This window comes from Cnephaeus nilssonii (genome assembly GCF_951640355.1).
Source record: "Cnephaeus nilssonii genome assembly, chromosome: 16".
In the NCBI taxonomy this organism is placed as follows: domain Eukaryota; kingdom Metazoa; phylum Chordata; class Mammalia; order Chiroptera; family Vespertilionidae; genus Cnephaeus; species Cnephaeus nilssonii.
This window is the reverse complement of record NC_137087.1, coordinates 47,625,212-47,642,069: the sequence shown is the minus strand read 5'-3', so window position 1 is coordinate 47,642,069 and position 16,858 is coordinate 47,625,212. Positions and strand designations below refer to the sequence as shown.

The window sequence follows — 16,858 nt, the reverse complement described above, 5'->3', positions numbered from 1 at the left end:
CCTTCTTTCCCTCTGGTAATCACCATACTATTGTCTGTGTCTATGAGGTTGTTTTTTCTTTTTCTTTGCTTAATCCCTTAACCTTTTTCACCCAGTCCCCCATGACATGTCTTCCCTATGACAGCTGCTAGTCTATTCTCTGTATCTATGAGTCTAGAAAAAAGAAGTTGAAGAAGATACAAATAAGTGGAAGCATATACTCTGTTCAGAGATGGGAAGAATTTAGACCATTAAATTGCCCAACTACCCAAAGCAATCTATAGATTCAACACAGTTCCTACAATGATGCCAATGGTGTATTTCACAGACCTAGAACAAATGTTCCAAAAAATGTATATGGAACCACACTAGACAACAATAATCTTGAGAAAGAAGAACAAAATTGGAAGAATCATGATACCTGATATCAAACTATACTATAAGGCCATAGTAATAAAAACAGCATGGTACTGGCATAAAATAGACATATAGATCAATGGAACAGAATAGAGAGCCCAGAATTAAATCCACACATTTATGGTCAATTAATATTTGACAAGGGAGGCAAGAGCATACAATGGGGTAAAGATAGTCTATTCAAAATTGGTGTTGGGAAAATTGGACAGATACATGCCAAAAAAAAAAAAGGAAATTAGACCACCTTTTTATATGATACACAAAAATAAACTCAAAATGGATTAAAGACTTAAGTGTACAGACACATTCATACATAATTTTTTCAATAAATATATACAGTACTGAAAAAATGTATTTTCCTTATGATTTTCTTAATAACATTTTGTTTTCTCTTACTTTTTATTGTAAGAATGCAGTATATAGTACCTATAACATGCAAAATATGTGTTAATCAATTTTTTATGTTACCTTAAGGCTTCTGGTCAACATTAGGCTATTAATAGTTAAGATTTTGGGGAGTCAAAAGTTATATAGGGATTTTTGACTACACAGTGGGTTGCCATCTTAATCCCTGTGTTTTTCAAAGGTCAAATCTAATTACTATCACATGTTCCATTTATCATGTGCCAAGCTGGGTGCTAAGTAGCATTTTGCACACTGTGCAGAAATGTGTTAACAGACCTGAAATTGCCATCTTTCAAAAGATCTGTGTGTAAGACTGGTCCTTGACTAGCATCTGGGAACTTGGACCTGGGGGTGTTTCCAGTCAACAGTTAACTGACAAGAGTGTCTAGATTGTTTTGCCAACAATATGGTTTATTCTGAACACCTGCTTTCCTCTGGGAGTCTCGACTTTTGGTCTATGCTAGGCAAAGGATGCCTATTTGATCAGAACCCAATAAAACTCATGGACACTGAGTTTCCAATGAGCTTCTCTGGTAGACAGCCCTTCACACACATTGCTACAACTCATTGCTAGAGGAATTAAGCATGTCCTGTGTGACTTCATGGGGAGAGGGCTCTTGGAAACCTGTGTCTTGTTTCCTCCAGACTCTGTTCTATGAGCCTTTTCTCTTTGATGATCTTGTTTTGTCTCCTTTCACTGTAATAAATTATAGTCATGAGTATGACTATAAGCTGAGGCTGTGAATCCTTCTATGGAATTGGCAAACCTGGGGTGGTCTTGGGGATCCCTGACACACACATAATCCAATTGATTTTACAGCCTCCCTATAATTTAAGTATTAAAGATGAGGAATCAGAGGTTTGAAAAGACCAAGAAAGTTGACTGATATTAGACATTTAACAAAGGGATATAATAAGAATTCAAATGTAGGTTTCTCTTGCTCTGAACCCTGGGCTCATGAACAGACTGCACACCACCTGCCTGCGTTTCTGACCTTGTGCTTTGCTTCTGATTATAGTTGGTGTAGTGTGGTTATCACCACTTGGGCCATTGATGGCCCATTCCTAGCAGAGCCCCCCCACCCCACCCCCGCCAGTTGTAAATTCTGTAAGGGCAGGGCCATATCTGTATTGTTGCCACCCCAGTTCCTACCAGAGTGCCTTGCAAAAATTAAGAACTCAATAAATATTTATTGAATAAATTAGTGAATGGATGTTTAATTTGTGTTTTCTATTTGCTATTAAAAGAGCCCTGTGAAACAAGGCACCAGTTAGAATTAAGCCATTTTAAAATTGGAGTTCAGCCCTGGCTAGGTAGCTCAGTTGGTCAGAGTGTCGTCCCAATACACCAAGGCTGCAGGTTCGATTTCTGGCCAGGACACATATAGCAAGCAACCAATGAATGCATAAATAAGCAGAACAACAAATTGATGTTTCTCTCTCTCTCTCAAATCAATAAATAAAGACTTTAAAAAATTGGGAGTTCAGAAGACTAAGAGATGAAATAATTTATCTCATGGCTGTGTAGCCTGTCATCTTTAGGAATATAACTGAGCTACAATCCAGGTCTCCTCCTCCTCCCACACAGTTTCCCCATTACTGCTGGTCCCTGTTCTTCTATTGTGATTAGAATGTTCGGAGACCTGCTAGCTTGCTGTTTGCCAGGGGCCTCTTAAGTGCAGTTTGTTTATATAGTGGCATTTATATCATCACTGAGTTGTTGCTAGGAAAGGTGCTCCTTGTATTCACTTAGACTTTTATAAAACGTGTCATTTTCACCACATGCAGCATATTACTCCAAAAACACTGTGAGGAGTGTAAGTAAAAACCATAGGCGTCCTTAGACCCATGAGAAGCACTGATAGAGACTTATGAAACTAATACCAGCCCCATAACATTTCCTCGACCCGACATTCTAAAAACATAATATTTGTTTCAGTTTACATGAGTCAAGTCTCAGGATAGCAAATACACAAAATGAATCCAGTACAAACAAAATATTTGGAACTCAGCTATTGCATTGGTTTGGGCCAAGCAACAGCCAACAGCAGTAAAATACATTCTTGGACAGCAGAAACACGTTAGAGAGTTCTTAGAATGCTTTGCAACAGGAATGAACTTCCAGTGCCCTTAGATGTAAGAATCAAGATCTTCTGCGTGTTCAGTACTACATTAAAAAAATCTAAACATGTGTTTTCTAAACTATTCTTTGGTTCTTCCAACACAGATAACAAAGGGAAGGGACTTTCTCCTCAATGTGTGTCTGCGTGTGCACATTGCATCAGAACAAAGTGGAGCTGAAAATGAGGGGCCAATTGGTCATACATTATCCAAACTTTCAAAATAATCAATCTACTTCAGTATTAGAAAACTGAAACACAGATGAACACACATATCAATCTTTTGACTTGGGCCATCATTTAGGGTAGTAGTCACACCAGATCCTGTCTCAGCTCTGAATCCCAGAAGTTTGGAACAGAGGGAGTTGTCAACGGAGGAAAGCAAGAAAGGGGAGGGCTCATGCTACTTACAAACCACGTGCAGGAAGAGGACAGCTGTATCCGAGCCCAGGTTGTTCTCTGCATAGGCCGTCACCTGGAAGATCCCTGCACTCTTGTATACGTGCTTGATGCCATCCTCAATGGGGCTGAAGTTAGCATAGGATACCGCAATCCCATCCCCAAAGTCAAGCTGGATGTTTGTCCGTTGGAGATCGCCCTGCAAGAAGGAACAGCAATTGGCTTGAGCTCAATCACATGGTCCAGCTTGACTTAATCTCAGATACTTCGCCTGTGTCTTCATCATCACCCTCTGAAAACCTAAAGTCTCCCCCAGGGGGGCTGAAACACTCTCAACACAATCAACAGACTCCTATCTGAGATCCACTAGGCACTGTGGGCAAGCACCATGGACCTGTTGTTCCTGTCTGCCTGAGCTCGGTCAGGCTGGGTTAGTGTGACACTGGCAGTAACAGAGAAGATAGAGACTCTATGCAACTCTGGCTACCTCACACATGGTTTCATTATTCTTTTCCTGTGGCATGATAATACCAATAGCAATAATAATAACAGATAACAGTTTCTTTCCCATTTCAAACATTTAATTTCCTCACAACTCTATATTGTAGAATGCACTACATTTTACAAATGTATTGCAGCTGGTAGTGGTAGAGCCAGGTTTTAAACCCAGGCAGTCTAGTATCAATGCTAATGTTCTCAACCACCATCCTATAATTATAATTGTTCATATTTTTAGTATTTATTATTATGGTCTGAGCATTATGCTAATCATTTAGCACAGATTATATAATACCGCCTTCAAAATAACTGTATGAGGTAAGATGATTTATTTCCATTCTGTAGATTAGCACTGCACACTAGCCAAGATTACATCTGTGCTCTGTTGACCTTGGATGTCCCTAAACCTAACTAAACCCCTTCTTCCCTGAAGCATTTTCTGGCCCTCCCAGTTCACAGATACCTCTGCCTCTGAAAAGGCCAAGAGTCTTCTGGGTGCTGTCTGGTAATGTGATACCAATGGGTCAGGTGAGTGGATCTTTACCACCCCAAGCCCCCAAACCAATGCTCAGCTTCTTAAGGGCCAATGCTAAACCCCATCCTTCCTTTTCCCTCCCTCTCCATATTAGACCAACATTCTGGATAAATGCAATCGAACCTGACCACAAAACAAGAATAATAGATGAAAAACAACTGGATCTCTTTTCATTTACAAAGATGGTTGATGGGATGGAAAGAGAAATGCATCATTTCAGAATTATGAGCCAATCCTTCCATCCAGTGAGTGTGCATCCATCATACTTTCACTTTCTGTCTCTTCCCCCATAGCAACTCAGATGTGAGTAAAATATTGATAGGTGCTCCCTTGCCCCACATACAATGTCAACTACCTTTGAGTTTATGAATATAAATTAAAGTGGAAATGAACTGGATGCAATTCAAATGGATAAGATCGTGGCTCTTCACATCCATTCAAGAGAAGGTTTTATAGCTCTGGTCCTGGAAACTCCCTAGTGAGAATGTGATAATGACCTCTTCTGAATCTGTAAGTTTTTTAATTCAAGCACCCAGTGTGGGTGACTGCTGAAGAGTCTGTCAGCCAGGATAAGGAACCTTCACCATCCTGTCCAGTGTGGGCCTGACTTTAAAGGTTTCTAAAGTATTCACACTTCCGGAAAAACACAAAAGTCCTGACCTGCTTTGGTCTCTTTCCAAGATCTCAAGAGCACAAGGCAATTTGCATATAAATTCAGAGGGCTTTGTAAATCAGGCAAGCCTTCTTGCCCCACCATCTCAGCCAGGAGTGCCTGAAAACCAACCAGGTTTGAGAAGAGATGAAATAGCTCATATAGGGAGCAGGAAGCAGGGAGCAGAGCTATTTCCATCCTGGAATGAATGAACTTAGTCTGATTTTACTGCCCACATTACAGAAGACATTAAAAATGAACTAATGGAGCAGCTAGTTGATGGAAAAGCAACCAATATGACATTTTTCATAAAGATAAGTTGAACGGATTTTAATAATCCGCCACTACCCTCATACTCATACTGTGGAGTCCATTTGAAAGCCCCATAGGCTTTTTAATTAGGGGTGGGGGGTGGGTAAAGGGTTACAATGAAGCAAAAGATGCTCCTGAAGGCAACAAATAAAATTTGAATTCCCTTCTTCTGGCGAAGTTTATAGTGTATGGTCTTATGGTGATAAACACTCCTTCAGCAAAGCAGAGCCTAAAGAGGAACCCCAGAGCATATATCAGATCTGCTCTGCAAGAGACAAGCAGCAAGACTGCAGTGTGAGTCCCTGTGGCTGGATGAAGGGAAGGAGGTCTCTAAACACCCAAGCCCTCTTTTGGTCCTTCTATCTTCTCCCAGAAATCTCAGCTTCTTGGCATTGACTTCCTTTCTTTTCTTTTTTTTTTTTTTAACATCATGTGAAAGAGACACATTGATTGGTTGCCTCCTGAAGGTGTCCCCGACTTGAGCGGGGATTGAACCTGCAACCCAGGTACGTGCCCTTGATCCTAATCAAACCCGAGACCATTTGGTTCAAGGACTGATACTCTAACCACTGAGCAAACTGGCCAGGGCTGCATTGAGTTTCATACAGGGCCCTGAATATTTTTCCTCTTTCCTTTCAGAGAACAGGGAATGGTCTGCTTATGAGTTCTGACCTCAGAGACCCTGGCCAGCACCTACCTCCTCCATGAGGATGATGAAGGTCGCATTGTGCCCCTGCTCTGCCACCAGGCGTCCATCTGTCGTCACCACATGGAGGCCCCGAGGGGCTTTTCCAGGGCACACCTGGGCCTTGGCGGTGTACTTCTCCCTTAGCCCATCTGTGCAGTTGTTGGACACAATCCGCCGGTACCTAAGGAGCATTGGCAATTGTCAGTGGTGTGGTTTGTGTTGTGTGCGTCTGTGTTAGAAGGAGTGCAAGAGAGCAAGACAGACATTGCGCACAGCTACTCCTCAAAACAGAGCCTCAAAGAAGACGGCCATTTAGGAAGCTAAATAAATGCTGAGGAGCCGCTATCCCTCCATCTCAGGAAGAGTAGCTCTTTAAACATTATTATCGATCCTACCTGGTGAGCCACAGATCAGATCAGTGTCTAAAGCAGCCAAGAAAAATCAATGTCTGACTCACACACAAGACAGGAGGAGGCAGACCCATTGGACTATGGAAGCAGAAAGAGCAGGTGCTGATCTCTGTGAGGGAGAGACTTGTTTCTAGTTGCCCGAGGCCACCCCCAGTTCCCCCTGTACCAGAAAGCAGCTAGAAGATGAAACTTCTACCTCTGATTAATAAGGAAGCCTCATCTCATCCTGTCTCCCCTCCACCACCAGGGCATCATTCCATAGCTTAACACCTAACAGTTCTTACTCTGGAGCCACTGGGATATTTTATAGAATATTTTCTCTTTGCTAATATTTCATTTCTTACCACAAATACCAGATGAGAAGCACAAGTTTGAAACTCCTATTCAGCCCAATCAAGGTAAAATTATTTCAGATAAGTGAGCATGGGAAGACTTCCCACAAGGACTGTGACCTTCTAGGACAAGGTCAAGTTTGTGTATCGTGATGCCATGTCATCTCTCTTGACCACAGACCTCAGCACCTGAAGTCAAGCTGAGAGAGTGCCCAGAGCCCTGACCTACATGACGGACTTGTTCCTAGGCACATCGTTATCTCTAAATGCATTAAAGCAACATTCTGGGAAAATCACATAAAATAAATGGACCCCCACTATCATCATCATCATCACCACCATCACCATCACATTATGTCCTCTTTCACCCTGGATATCAGGAGTAACTAATCAAGCCATCCATATTGCCTTCTTCTGGTGGCTTTGAAAGCAGATGAAACCAAACTCTTCTATATATCAGTCCTCTATTATATCTGATATTTCTCCCTCCCCCGCAATTGCTGAACTCCTAGCCATACTTTCCATCCAGAGATCTCATGAAGATATTGGGCAAATGGTGTATGTAGTTATTGTCTCAGATGGAATCACAATATTTCTAGAAGAGAAAACCTGATCAAAACAATAGCTACGGTCTGTCAAATGGCAAAAGGTATTGAAACTAGGTAATCAGAAATCTCTTCTGGTGTTCCCTAAAAGCTACTCTCAGCTGAAGAACTCCTCAGGCTTCCCCAGAAACCATATAAACAAACTCTATCTACATCCCATCCTGCTTCAACAGTGATGCTCCCTTTCATCCCAACTTAGAGAAACACAAAAACAGTGAGTGGAATTCCTTCGGTTGTTTTACTTACCCAGTGCTGTTAAGGTAGCTTTGACCAAGGCTGCAGTCCTTTGATGGAGATGCTGGATTGTACCAGAAAGCTGGGACACACTGGCTCTCTCCATGTCTCTCATAGCCATAGTCACTGTCCACAAAATGAATATTGCATAGTGGTGTAGATGCAAAAATGTTTAAAATACACACACAAACAGAAATACATCCCTATGTGCACCCAAAACTCTGCAACACGTTCTTTCAAATACTCCCAGTGAGGGCAAATATTTCATACTTGGAGAATAAATTTTTAGATTTAGAAATAATCCCAAGTGTTATGGAGTCCTATGTCGAGAAAAAATAGTGGATTATCAAATGTGGATTCTAGGTTCAAAAAGTATGAAACTACATATGTGGCAGGGGCACTGGCTTGGGGTGAGTGTGAAGGATGCTATATGCTTAAAAGCATGCTTTGGGTCACAGTGGGATTACTCAAATAATTAGATGACAACCAAGAAAATGGCTTTAAAGGTCAAGGTTCATTTCTGTGTTATATCCCACAGGTATTCTTCCAAATTTCCAGATTTTATTTTCTTTTTCCCTGCCAATTCTCTCTCAAGCACATATATACATTTGCATTCAGATATGTACATTAAAAAATTTTCCAACTACATGTAACATAGGTCCCCTTTTGTCCTAAACAATAACAACAACAAAAACTATGTAGTTCTTGGTCATGTTTTCATTAAAGCCTAGCCATAACAAAACCAAGAAAGAGCCCTGGCCTGTGTGGCTCAGTTGGATGGGTGTCCTCCCACACACCTAAAGGTTGCAGGTTTGATTCCAGGTCAGGGCACATGCCTGGGTTGTAGGTCCCATCCCTGGTGCAGGACATGAGGGAGACAGCTGATCGATGATGTATTGCTCTCACATCCATGTTTCTCGGTCTCTGTCTCTCTCTCCCTTCCTTTCTCAACAAACAAACAAAGACATACACACACACACACACAAAGTCAAGTATGATTCCTTTCTCCTTTCCTTCCCATTTGAAAATGAGAAAGTAAATGGAGAGGAGGGCCCTATCTGAAATTTAAATGATATTTCCTTACTTCTTAGAGTTTCATAGGCTCCCAGATAAGTAATTGTCAGGGTAGAAAAAGAACAATAAAGTATCACTGCTTATAACCAACCAGAGGTCTTTGAGGGTGACTTTATTTGGCAGGAAAATTCATGCTTCTGAGTTAAGCAGCCGAGGATTTCCTGAAAGCCACACATTGATCAGAACAACCTGGACATTTGACTATTGATCCAAGTGTTAATAAAACATAAAACAGCAAGAAAAATCATTCTCTCTGGACCCACCCCTCTTTTCTTCTTCTGTTCCCATATTCTTTGATCCAAGGTTTAATTAAAATCCAATGAAGTTAGAGGCCAATTATCTATATGTGTAACTGAAATAGGAATGAAAGGGAGATAGGAATAAAACTTTAATTCCACATTCTTTATCACTCAATATGTGCCCTGTCCTCTGGAAGAAGTACAACAATCCCTCTCCTTAAGGGGTTTTCAGTCTTTTGAAGATAGGCATATAACATGCCTCAAATCCAATGAAAGAACAGAATAACAAGTATGAAGTAGAACACAGTATAATACAGGATGAAGCAGTATAGTTTAGAAGTAACAACTGATTAATGAGATTATATGAATTATCTCCCCAGTTTGACACCACTCTATGTTCTTACCACCTTCCTCCACAACAAACTCCATCTGACCCTCAAGCCATCTTTTCAACCCTCTTTGTCTTTGTATGTATTGTGCCCTGGTCTTGAAGTACTCTACCCTTTTCTGTATTTGTCACTTTCCTACAGATCTTTCCTCAATATATAGGGCAGATGAGACCATCCATGATTCCTATTCAAAATTTCTGTAGCCACAGCATGTTGGAAACATTGAGGCCATAAAAGAGCAGAGACCTCAGTTGGTTTTGTTTGTCAGTGTGAGTCTAGAATGGAACCTATGACATTGAATGTATTGAACAATATTTACTGGGTGAATGGATACTTCAATTACATTGAAAAAGGATTGCACTAAATTATGCCATTGTATTTGGTCTCTGCTGAGAGATTGTGAGCCCACAGTTAATTTTCCAATGTGTACCACAGAGAATATCCCAAGTACTCAACAGATGCCTGTGGAGTGAGCATTAGCTAGAGTCCTTACAAGTTGCTATGTGGAAATATAGAACTCAAGACCAGCTTTGATATGACCACATTAAGAAAGAAAAGGAGAAATGGGCACATCTGTCAAGCGTATCTTCTGCCATGCCTCCTGATCAAGGATTGGGGATCTCCCAGCCTGAGAGTTGACTCAAAGGGACTCAGTGTTGCACCAGCTTATAACAGTTCCTGGGAGCCATCTTAAAATTTCAGAACTTTTTCAAGCTATTTAAGGGCTAGTAATCAGTCATTATTAAAAATTAAATAATATAAAATTTTATTTTAATGTTATATTTAAAAGGAAATAAATATTCAAAACACAGAAATTCCTCGTTACCTTACTGCATTGTATTATTATTATACTAGAGCAGTGGTCGGCAAACTGTGGCTCACGAGGCACATGCAGCTCTTTGGCCCCTTGAGTGTGGCTCTTCCACAAAATACCACGAGTGGGCGCGCACATACAGTGCGATTGAAACTTTGTGGCCCATGCGCAGAAGTCGGTTTTCGGCTCTCAAAAGAAATTTCAATCGTTGTACTGTTGATATTTGGCTCTTTTGACTAATGAGTTTGCCAACCACTATACTAGCGGCCTGGTGCAAGGATTGATGTGCCGGTGGGGTCCCTTGGCCTGGCCTGCACCCTCTCGCAATCCTGGACCCCTTGGGGGATATCGGACTGCTAGTTTCGGCCCAATCCCCACAGGTCAGGCTGAGGGACACCACCAGTGCATGGATCCATGCACCGGGCCTCTAGTATGCATATAAAATCTTTGGTTAATCTCTTGCTGCCCTCCCTCCTCCCCTCTTCCATCTAAGATTCATCAGTCTGTTCCATGTTTCCATGCCTGTGCATTGAGCACCTGCCCCCTGGTGGTCAGTGCTTGTCATAGCTACCAGTTAATGGTCAAATGGTCAGACAGTCGCTTAGGCTTTTATATATATAGATAATATATAGCATATAAAATGTTATTATATACTAGAGGCCCTGTGCATAGATTCATGCACATTGAAAGGAAATTAATTAGAAGGTGGCTGGGTCATACCTACCAGCCAATTGGCCAGTCGGCCGGTGGCTTAGCCTTTTAGATATATAGATTATTATATTACTTATGCTCTTGAGGTTATTTACATCTAGGTACTTATATACTAGATATACTATCTAATGCTACACATCTCTCCCAAAGTCTGCAATCACTGACATCATGTTGGTGGCTTGAAATTGGCCATGGTGGGAATATTTATAACAATCAGCAAAGGCTACTAATTAGGGATTCTTTATTTATTTGTTCCCAAAGAGCTGGAGGTTAAATATTTACCAGCATACACTGGACATCTGATTTCTAAGCATTGTTTATCTGTAGAAACATTTAGAGTGCTGTGTGTCTGCATCCCTTCTAGAAAATTCCCCCATTGCTCTATGAGATGAATCTGTTAAATGTCCTGCTAACCTTAAGAAGTTTAGTAATTTTGGAAGAAAGGGTGCTCTCCTAAGCAGCTTTGGGAGGGAGAGAAATGCCTTAATGCTCTTTGCTGAATGCAACCATCTTTAGCAGTTCTGTTCAGCTCTGTGACCTGTTAGCCATATAGTAATTAAAAAGAGGGCATCAGGCATGCTTCTTTGCCCCAAAGAGAAAAAGAAGCTCATTAATACTTAATAACATTAATGGAAACATCCCTGGTTGCCCCCAAGCTGTGGACTTCTTCATTAACTTCTGCTAAATGTATATTAAAATCTCTCATACTGCCCCACCTCCATCCCAGCTCTGGAGTTCACATAATTTAGACAAACAAGCAGTTTCAGTGGCTGCTCCAGCTTCCTGGGGAAAAGGTGTTTATCTGTTGAATTGTGAAGTTTGGAGTGAATGTGCCGGAAAGTTTGATTTGCCTCAGGGAAGTATGCTGCCACAGCTTCTGCAAACACACAAGCAGTTTCCTTCAAGAAATGTCACCTCTGTGTCTTTCTTTAGAGGGTTTAGAACTTCTTTAAAAGTTTAGGGGGAAATGTGTCCATTTCTAGGAACCTGTATGTCCAAATCTCATCCAGAGATCCAGGGAGGAGCCTTAGACAATCTAAAGAAGAAATGACAGCTTCAGAAACCAAAAAGCCTCTGCATTTCAGAACAGGAAGGGACACTTGTATTCCCTGAGTCCAATCCCCTCCGTTGGCAGATTAGGAAGGAGGAGTAAAGAGAGGAGAAATGACTTGTTGGAGATCATCCATAACTGACAATGGCAGACAGAGGTGATAATTGAGACTCTGGACCCCTGGTTCAGCATTAGTACAATCCCAGGGGCACCCATTTCATCATCAGTAGAGGGCTGCTTGGTTCTCAGGAATGACATTCTCAGTCTCTTGGAGCCAGCCAAGAAGTCATCTGCTGGCCCAGCTCAGGGGCTGTGCTACTCTCACCATGCACAGCCCCTCCTAGCCTCACGAACCCCCAGGTTCTCAATTTTTCCATTTGGCACTTGAGATTCCAAGATCAATGTCCCACAGGTGCTTCTGTCCTATTTTAGGAGACAACACAGCATGTGGGTTTGGGATTAAGCAGAGAGAGGTTTTCTGGTAGGCGCAGAGTGAACAGTCAACAAACAGAAACAACCTCAACAAAAACAATGGGATAAGAACATCGTTATCATTTAGCTAAGGCATAAGCCTAAATACAACCATAAAGATAATTACAAAAACTGCTTGAAAAAACCAACAATCATGCCTCACATATTTCTGCTAATTCAATCCCATGCTCTCATCTGCCCTTATTTCTCTAGTCATCAAGAACACTCTCATATACCTGGTTTCCCTAAAGTGCTGCCCATTTTCCTTGTACTTTCTCAGCAGGAAGTCTACACAGCTCCATCACCACCTCCTGCAGGAAGCCTTCCATCATTATTCCAGTCCTCAGTGAACTCTCTATTCTGACCTTTTCTAGTACTTTCTGCAATAACGGGACTGCTTTATATCTATGGTAGCCATGGCCACACGTCACAATGGAGCACTTGAAATATGGCTAGTGCAAGTGAAGTACTGAATGTTTACTTTAACTTTAATATGAATAAACACATGTGACTAGTGGCTATTCTATTGGGCAACACTGACCTGTGCCATAAAATTCAGCACCTAACTATGCTGTTTATTATTTGCTGTTATGCCTTCTTTGAGTTCAACAACTCTGGTTTATACATTTTTTTACTTTTCAATAATGTCTTATCTATTAAAAAATATGCTTGATTATACTCTATATGCAGAACACTAAAGGTTGAATGGATTTCAGACACATCTGATTTATATGCTGTAACACCTCAAATATCTTCTGCTTTATCTTCTATATTAGCATTTTATAAACTACCTCTGTGGATCTGGAACCTACTGAAAAGGATAGACACTAAAACATACTAAGGAGAAACCAAGATGGCGGCATAGGTAAACAACTAAACTGCCACCTCGCACAACAATTTCAAAACTACAACTAAAAGACAAAAAATCTACCACCCAGAACCACGGGAAAGCTGGCTGAGTGGAAGTTTTACAACTATAAGGAAAGTGAAAGGAGCACAAACGATGAAAAGCTGAGGTATGGAGGCATGCGAATTGGGCTGGTGGCAGGCGACTGGGCGCGTGGCTTTTTTTCAACCCCAAGGGAGACAAGCTCCCAATCACTCTGAAATCCAGTCCCTGGGCACTCGCGAGGGACCTAGATGTGTACGGGGAGAAGCTGGACTGTGGGCCATCGGGTCGGAAAGTAAGGGTGACTTTTTTGCAGAGGTGCACCCAGCAATCAGTGTTTACTGTGCTGGAGCGCGGGACACAGGGACTTGGAAATATGGAAAAGCAGAGAAGGCTGGCTGGCAGCCATCGCTGTTTGCCACGCCCTAGCCTAGTGACACCCTAAGATCCCACCCCACCCCGCACATTCTACAAACCCGCCCAGGCTCTACACAGCGGCTTTTGCATATAAATGGCCTGCCCTGTGGCAGCTTAACCAAATAAACTGCAGCTCCAGTCATACTGCTCCAAAACCGCCTAATCCCATGCAAAGAGGAGAAAACTGTAGTTCTTGCTGTAGCTCCTGCTGGGTGGCTTCAGACAGTAGCTGACCTGCACCCCATTGGCGATCCAGTAACTAGTGTATCTAGTGGTCTGTGTGAGACGACACCAGATTTCAACTATTCTCATAAGGGACACATTCAAGAGGCAGACTCAGTGAGCACCAAAGCCTTACTGGAACAAGTCCTGCCCAATAAACGAGTCTCCAGTACAGCAATTCTTCCGTTATAGACACAGCAGGTCCTCAAAATCAATTGGCCTGGAGGTCAATACCTCCCAGTGACACCAACAACAATCAAGACTTAACTACAACAAGGCTGTACCACAGTCCACAAAGGGGTGCACCAAGAGTGTCCACCTCAGGTAACTGGGAAGTTGACCCATTGAACCATATAGGACACCTAGCACACAAAGCTACCCTACCAACTCAGGGAAGCAGAGAAAATGAGGAGACAAGGAAACAGCTCACAAACGAAAGAAATGGAGGAGAACAAATGACTGGACATAGAGTTCAAAACCACAGTTATAAGGTTTTTCAAGAATTTTCTAGAAAAGGCCAATAAATTTAACGAGACCTTTGAGGATATGAGCGAGACCCTCGATGATATGAAAAAGGACCAACTAGAAATTAAACATACACTGACTGAAATAAAAAATATTATACAGAGACCCAACAGCAGACTAGAGGAATGCAAGAATCAAGTCAAAGATTTAGAATACAAAGAGGCAAAGGACACTCCTCTGGAGAAGCAAGAAGAGAAGAGAATACAGAAAGTTGAAGATAGTGCAAGAAGCCTCTGGGACAAATTCAAGCGTACCAACATCAGAATTATGGGGGTGCCAGAAGAAGAGAGAGAGCAAGACACTGAAAGCATATTTGAAGAAATAATGACTGAAAACTTCCCCCACTTGGTGAAAGAAATAGACTTACAAGTCCAGGAAGCTCACAGAACCCCAAACAAAAGAAATCCGAAGAGGACCACACCAAGACACATCATAATTAAAATGCCAAGGGCAAAAGACAAAGAGAAAATCTTACAAGCAGCAAGAGAAAAACAGTAAGTTACCTACAAGGGAGCACCCATACGACTGTCAGCTGATTTCTCAACAGAAACTATGCAGGCCAGACGGGAGTGGCAAGAAATATTCAAAGTGATGAATAGCAAGAACCTACAACCAAGATTACTCTACCCAGCAAAGTTATCATTCAGAATTGAAGGGCAGATAAAGAGCTTCAAAGATAAGAAAAAGCTAAAGGAGTTCATCACCACCAAAACAGTATTGTATGAAAAGCTGAAAGGTATTCTCTAAAAAAAGGAAAAAGAAGAAAAAAGTAAAGATAAAAATTATGAACAACAAATACATATCTATCAACAAGTGAATCTAAAACTCAAGTGAATTAAAAATCTGAGAAACAGAATAAACTGGTGAATATAATAGAATCAGGGGCAGAGAATGGGAGTGGATTGATAATTCTCAGGGGGAAAGGGGTGTCTGTGTGGGGGGTATGGGAAGAGACTGGACAAAAATCATACACCTATGGATAAGGACAGTGAGGGAGGGAGGTAAGGGCAGAGGGAGGGGTGGGAACCGGGTGGAGGGGAGCTATGGGAGAAACAACTGTAATAATGTGAACAATAAAGATTTATATAAAATAAATAAATAAATATTAATTATTTAAAAAAATAAAGTTCTTTTCAGTGACAATAAATAAATAAATAAATAATAAAAATAAAACATACTAAAACTTAGGACTCTAGAATCATAACATTATTATTTTTAGTAAGTTACTTAACCTCTCTGTGTCTCCATTTCTTCATCAATAAAATACCTGTAATAGCCAACTTCTAGCAGTTGGTTGAAATCAACATAATCCATCTAAAGAACTTGGTACATAGTAGGTGCTCAGCAAGAGTTATTGCTGAGTAAATGGTTGGCTGAGTGAGTAGGAAAAATGACCTTCTAGGTAGAACCTTCTAGGTGAAACCAGTCCAACTGGTTTCTCATTGACCAAGAGTATTTGGGTCTCTCAGAGGGCAACTCATCCCTAAGAGCTAGCCCTTTATGTTACTCTTCTGACTACATGCTAGTCTCTGACAAATTTAAGTCTTAGGATTTGCTCCTGGCTCCTCACCAGTGACAGAGTGGAGGTGGCTCTCTGTGGTAAACATGAGGCTGGCAATTTATAAGGCTATTAAGTAGAAACATTATTATTCATGCAAAATTCATGCACGAATAAACCCTGCTCTGGATGGAGGTTGAAAGTCAATGGTAGCCCACAAATAAACACTTCTGAGACTCTTTAAAACCTTCTCTCTTTGAGCAGAGGAGGGATACAGGTGGATAATGCCCTGCCTCTGTGCATTTAGGTTGCACTCCTAAACATTTCTACCAAGATATTTGATCACCCTGCCCAGTCTACACCCCAGACCTTCTGAACAAAGTAGGTTACACCCTCTTCCTGCTTTCTCTGAGACCTGAAAGTTGCTTAGACCAATTGAATGGCTAAGACCTGATTTGGCTCAGGGAAATAACTAGGTGGAATATGCTTGACTGTTGCTTATCCTAACTGAGCTAGGAGTTTCAGATTCCTTAGTTAATAAAACTTCCTGGTAGGAAAGACCATTGAGAAGGTGACAAGGCTATGAAACTGTTGCTATAAACTACTTTCCAATATAAACATTAAAAAAAAACTATATTTGATGGAGAAACTATATTTTTAACTGATAACTATGCTTATTGAAGTTGACTTAAAAACAAAAAGACAATTTAAAACACTCAGTCCCATTATCAAAAAAATCACTATAAAAAACAGCAATTTCAGAAATCAAACTGTTTATTCCATACTAAAAAATAGTACAAAAATACTTTTTAGGCTATGCAATTCCTTTGCTATTTTTCTCAGATTCTGACCAGTCACTTGGCATCCAGGCTTGTGTGTCTGCTTCTCCTAACTCACACTGGTTCTTCTATCTTCTTTTTAATATGAGGTATGATTGGCTATAGAAAGACAAACATAGAATACCTTACCTAT

At 41.1% G+C, this 16,858-nt stretch overlaps 1 protein-coding gene across 1 annotated transcript in view; it reads right to left on the bottom strand.

The window, feature by feature from the left end:
• SORCS3 (sortilin related VPS10 domain containing receptor 3) overlaps window positions 1-16,858 on the bottom strand; it is a gene marked incomplete at its 5' end in the record, with an annotated part of 521,132 nt that overhangs the window by 28,268 nt on the left and 476,006 nt on the right. The window contains 3 exons of the mRNA XM_079794297.1: window positions 3,333-3,519; window positions 6,015-6,186; window positions 7,599-7,712. Of these exons, the coding sequence (XP_079650423.1) occupies window positions 3,333-3,519; window positions 6,015-6,186; window positions 7,599-7,712 (473 nt within the window). The remainder of the gene's footprint in view (window positions 1-3,332; window positions 3,520-6,014; window positions 6,187-7,598; window positions 7,713-16,858) is intronic.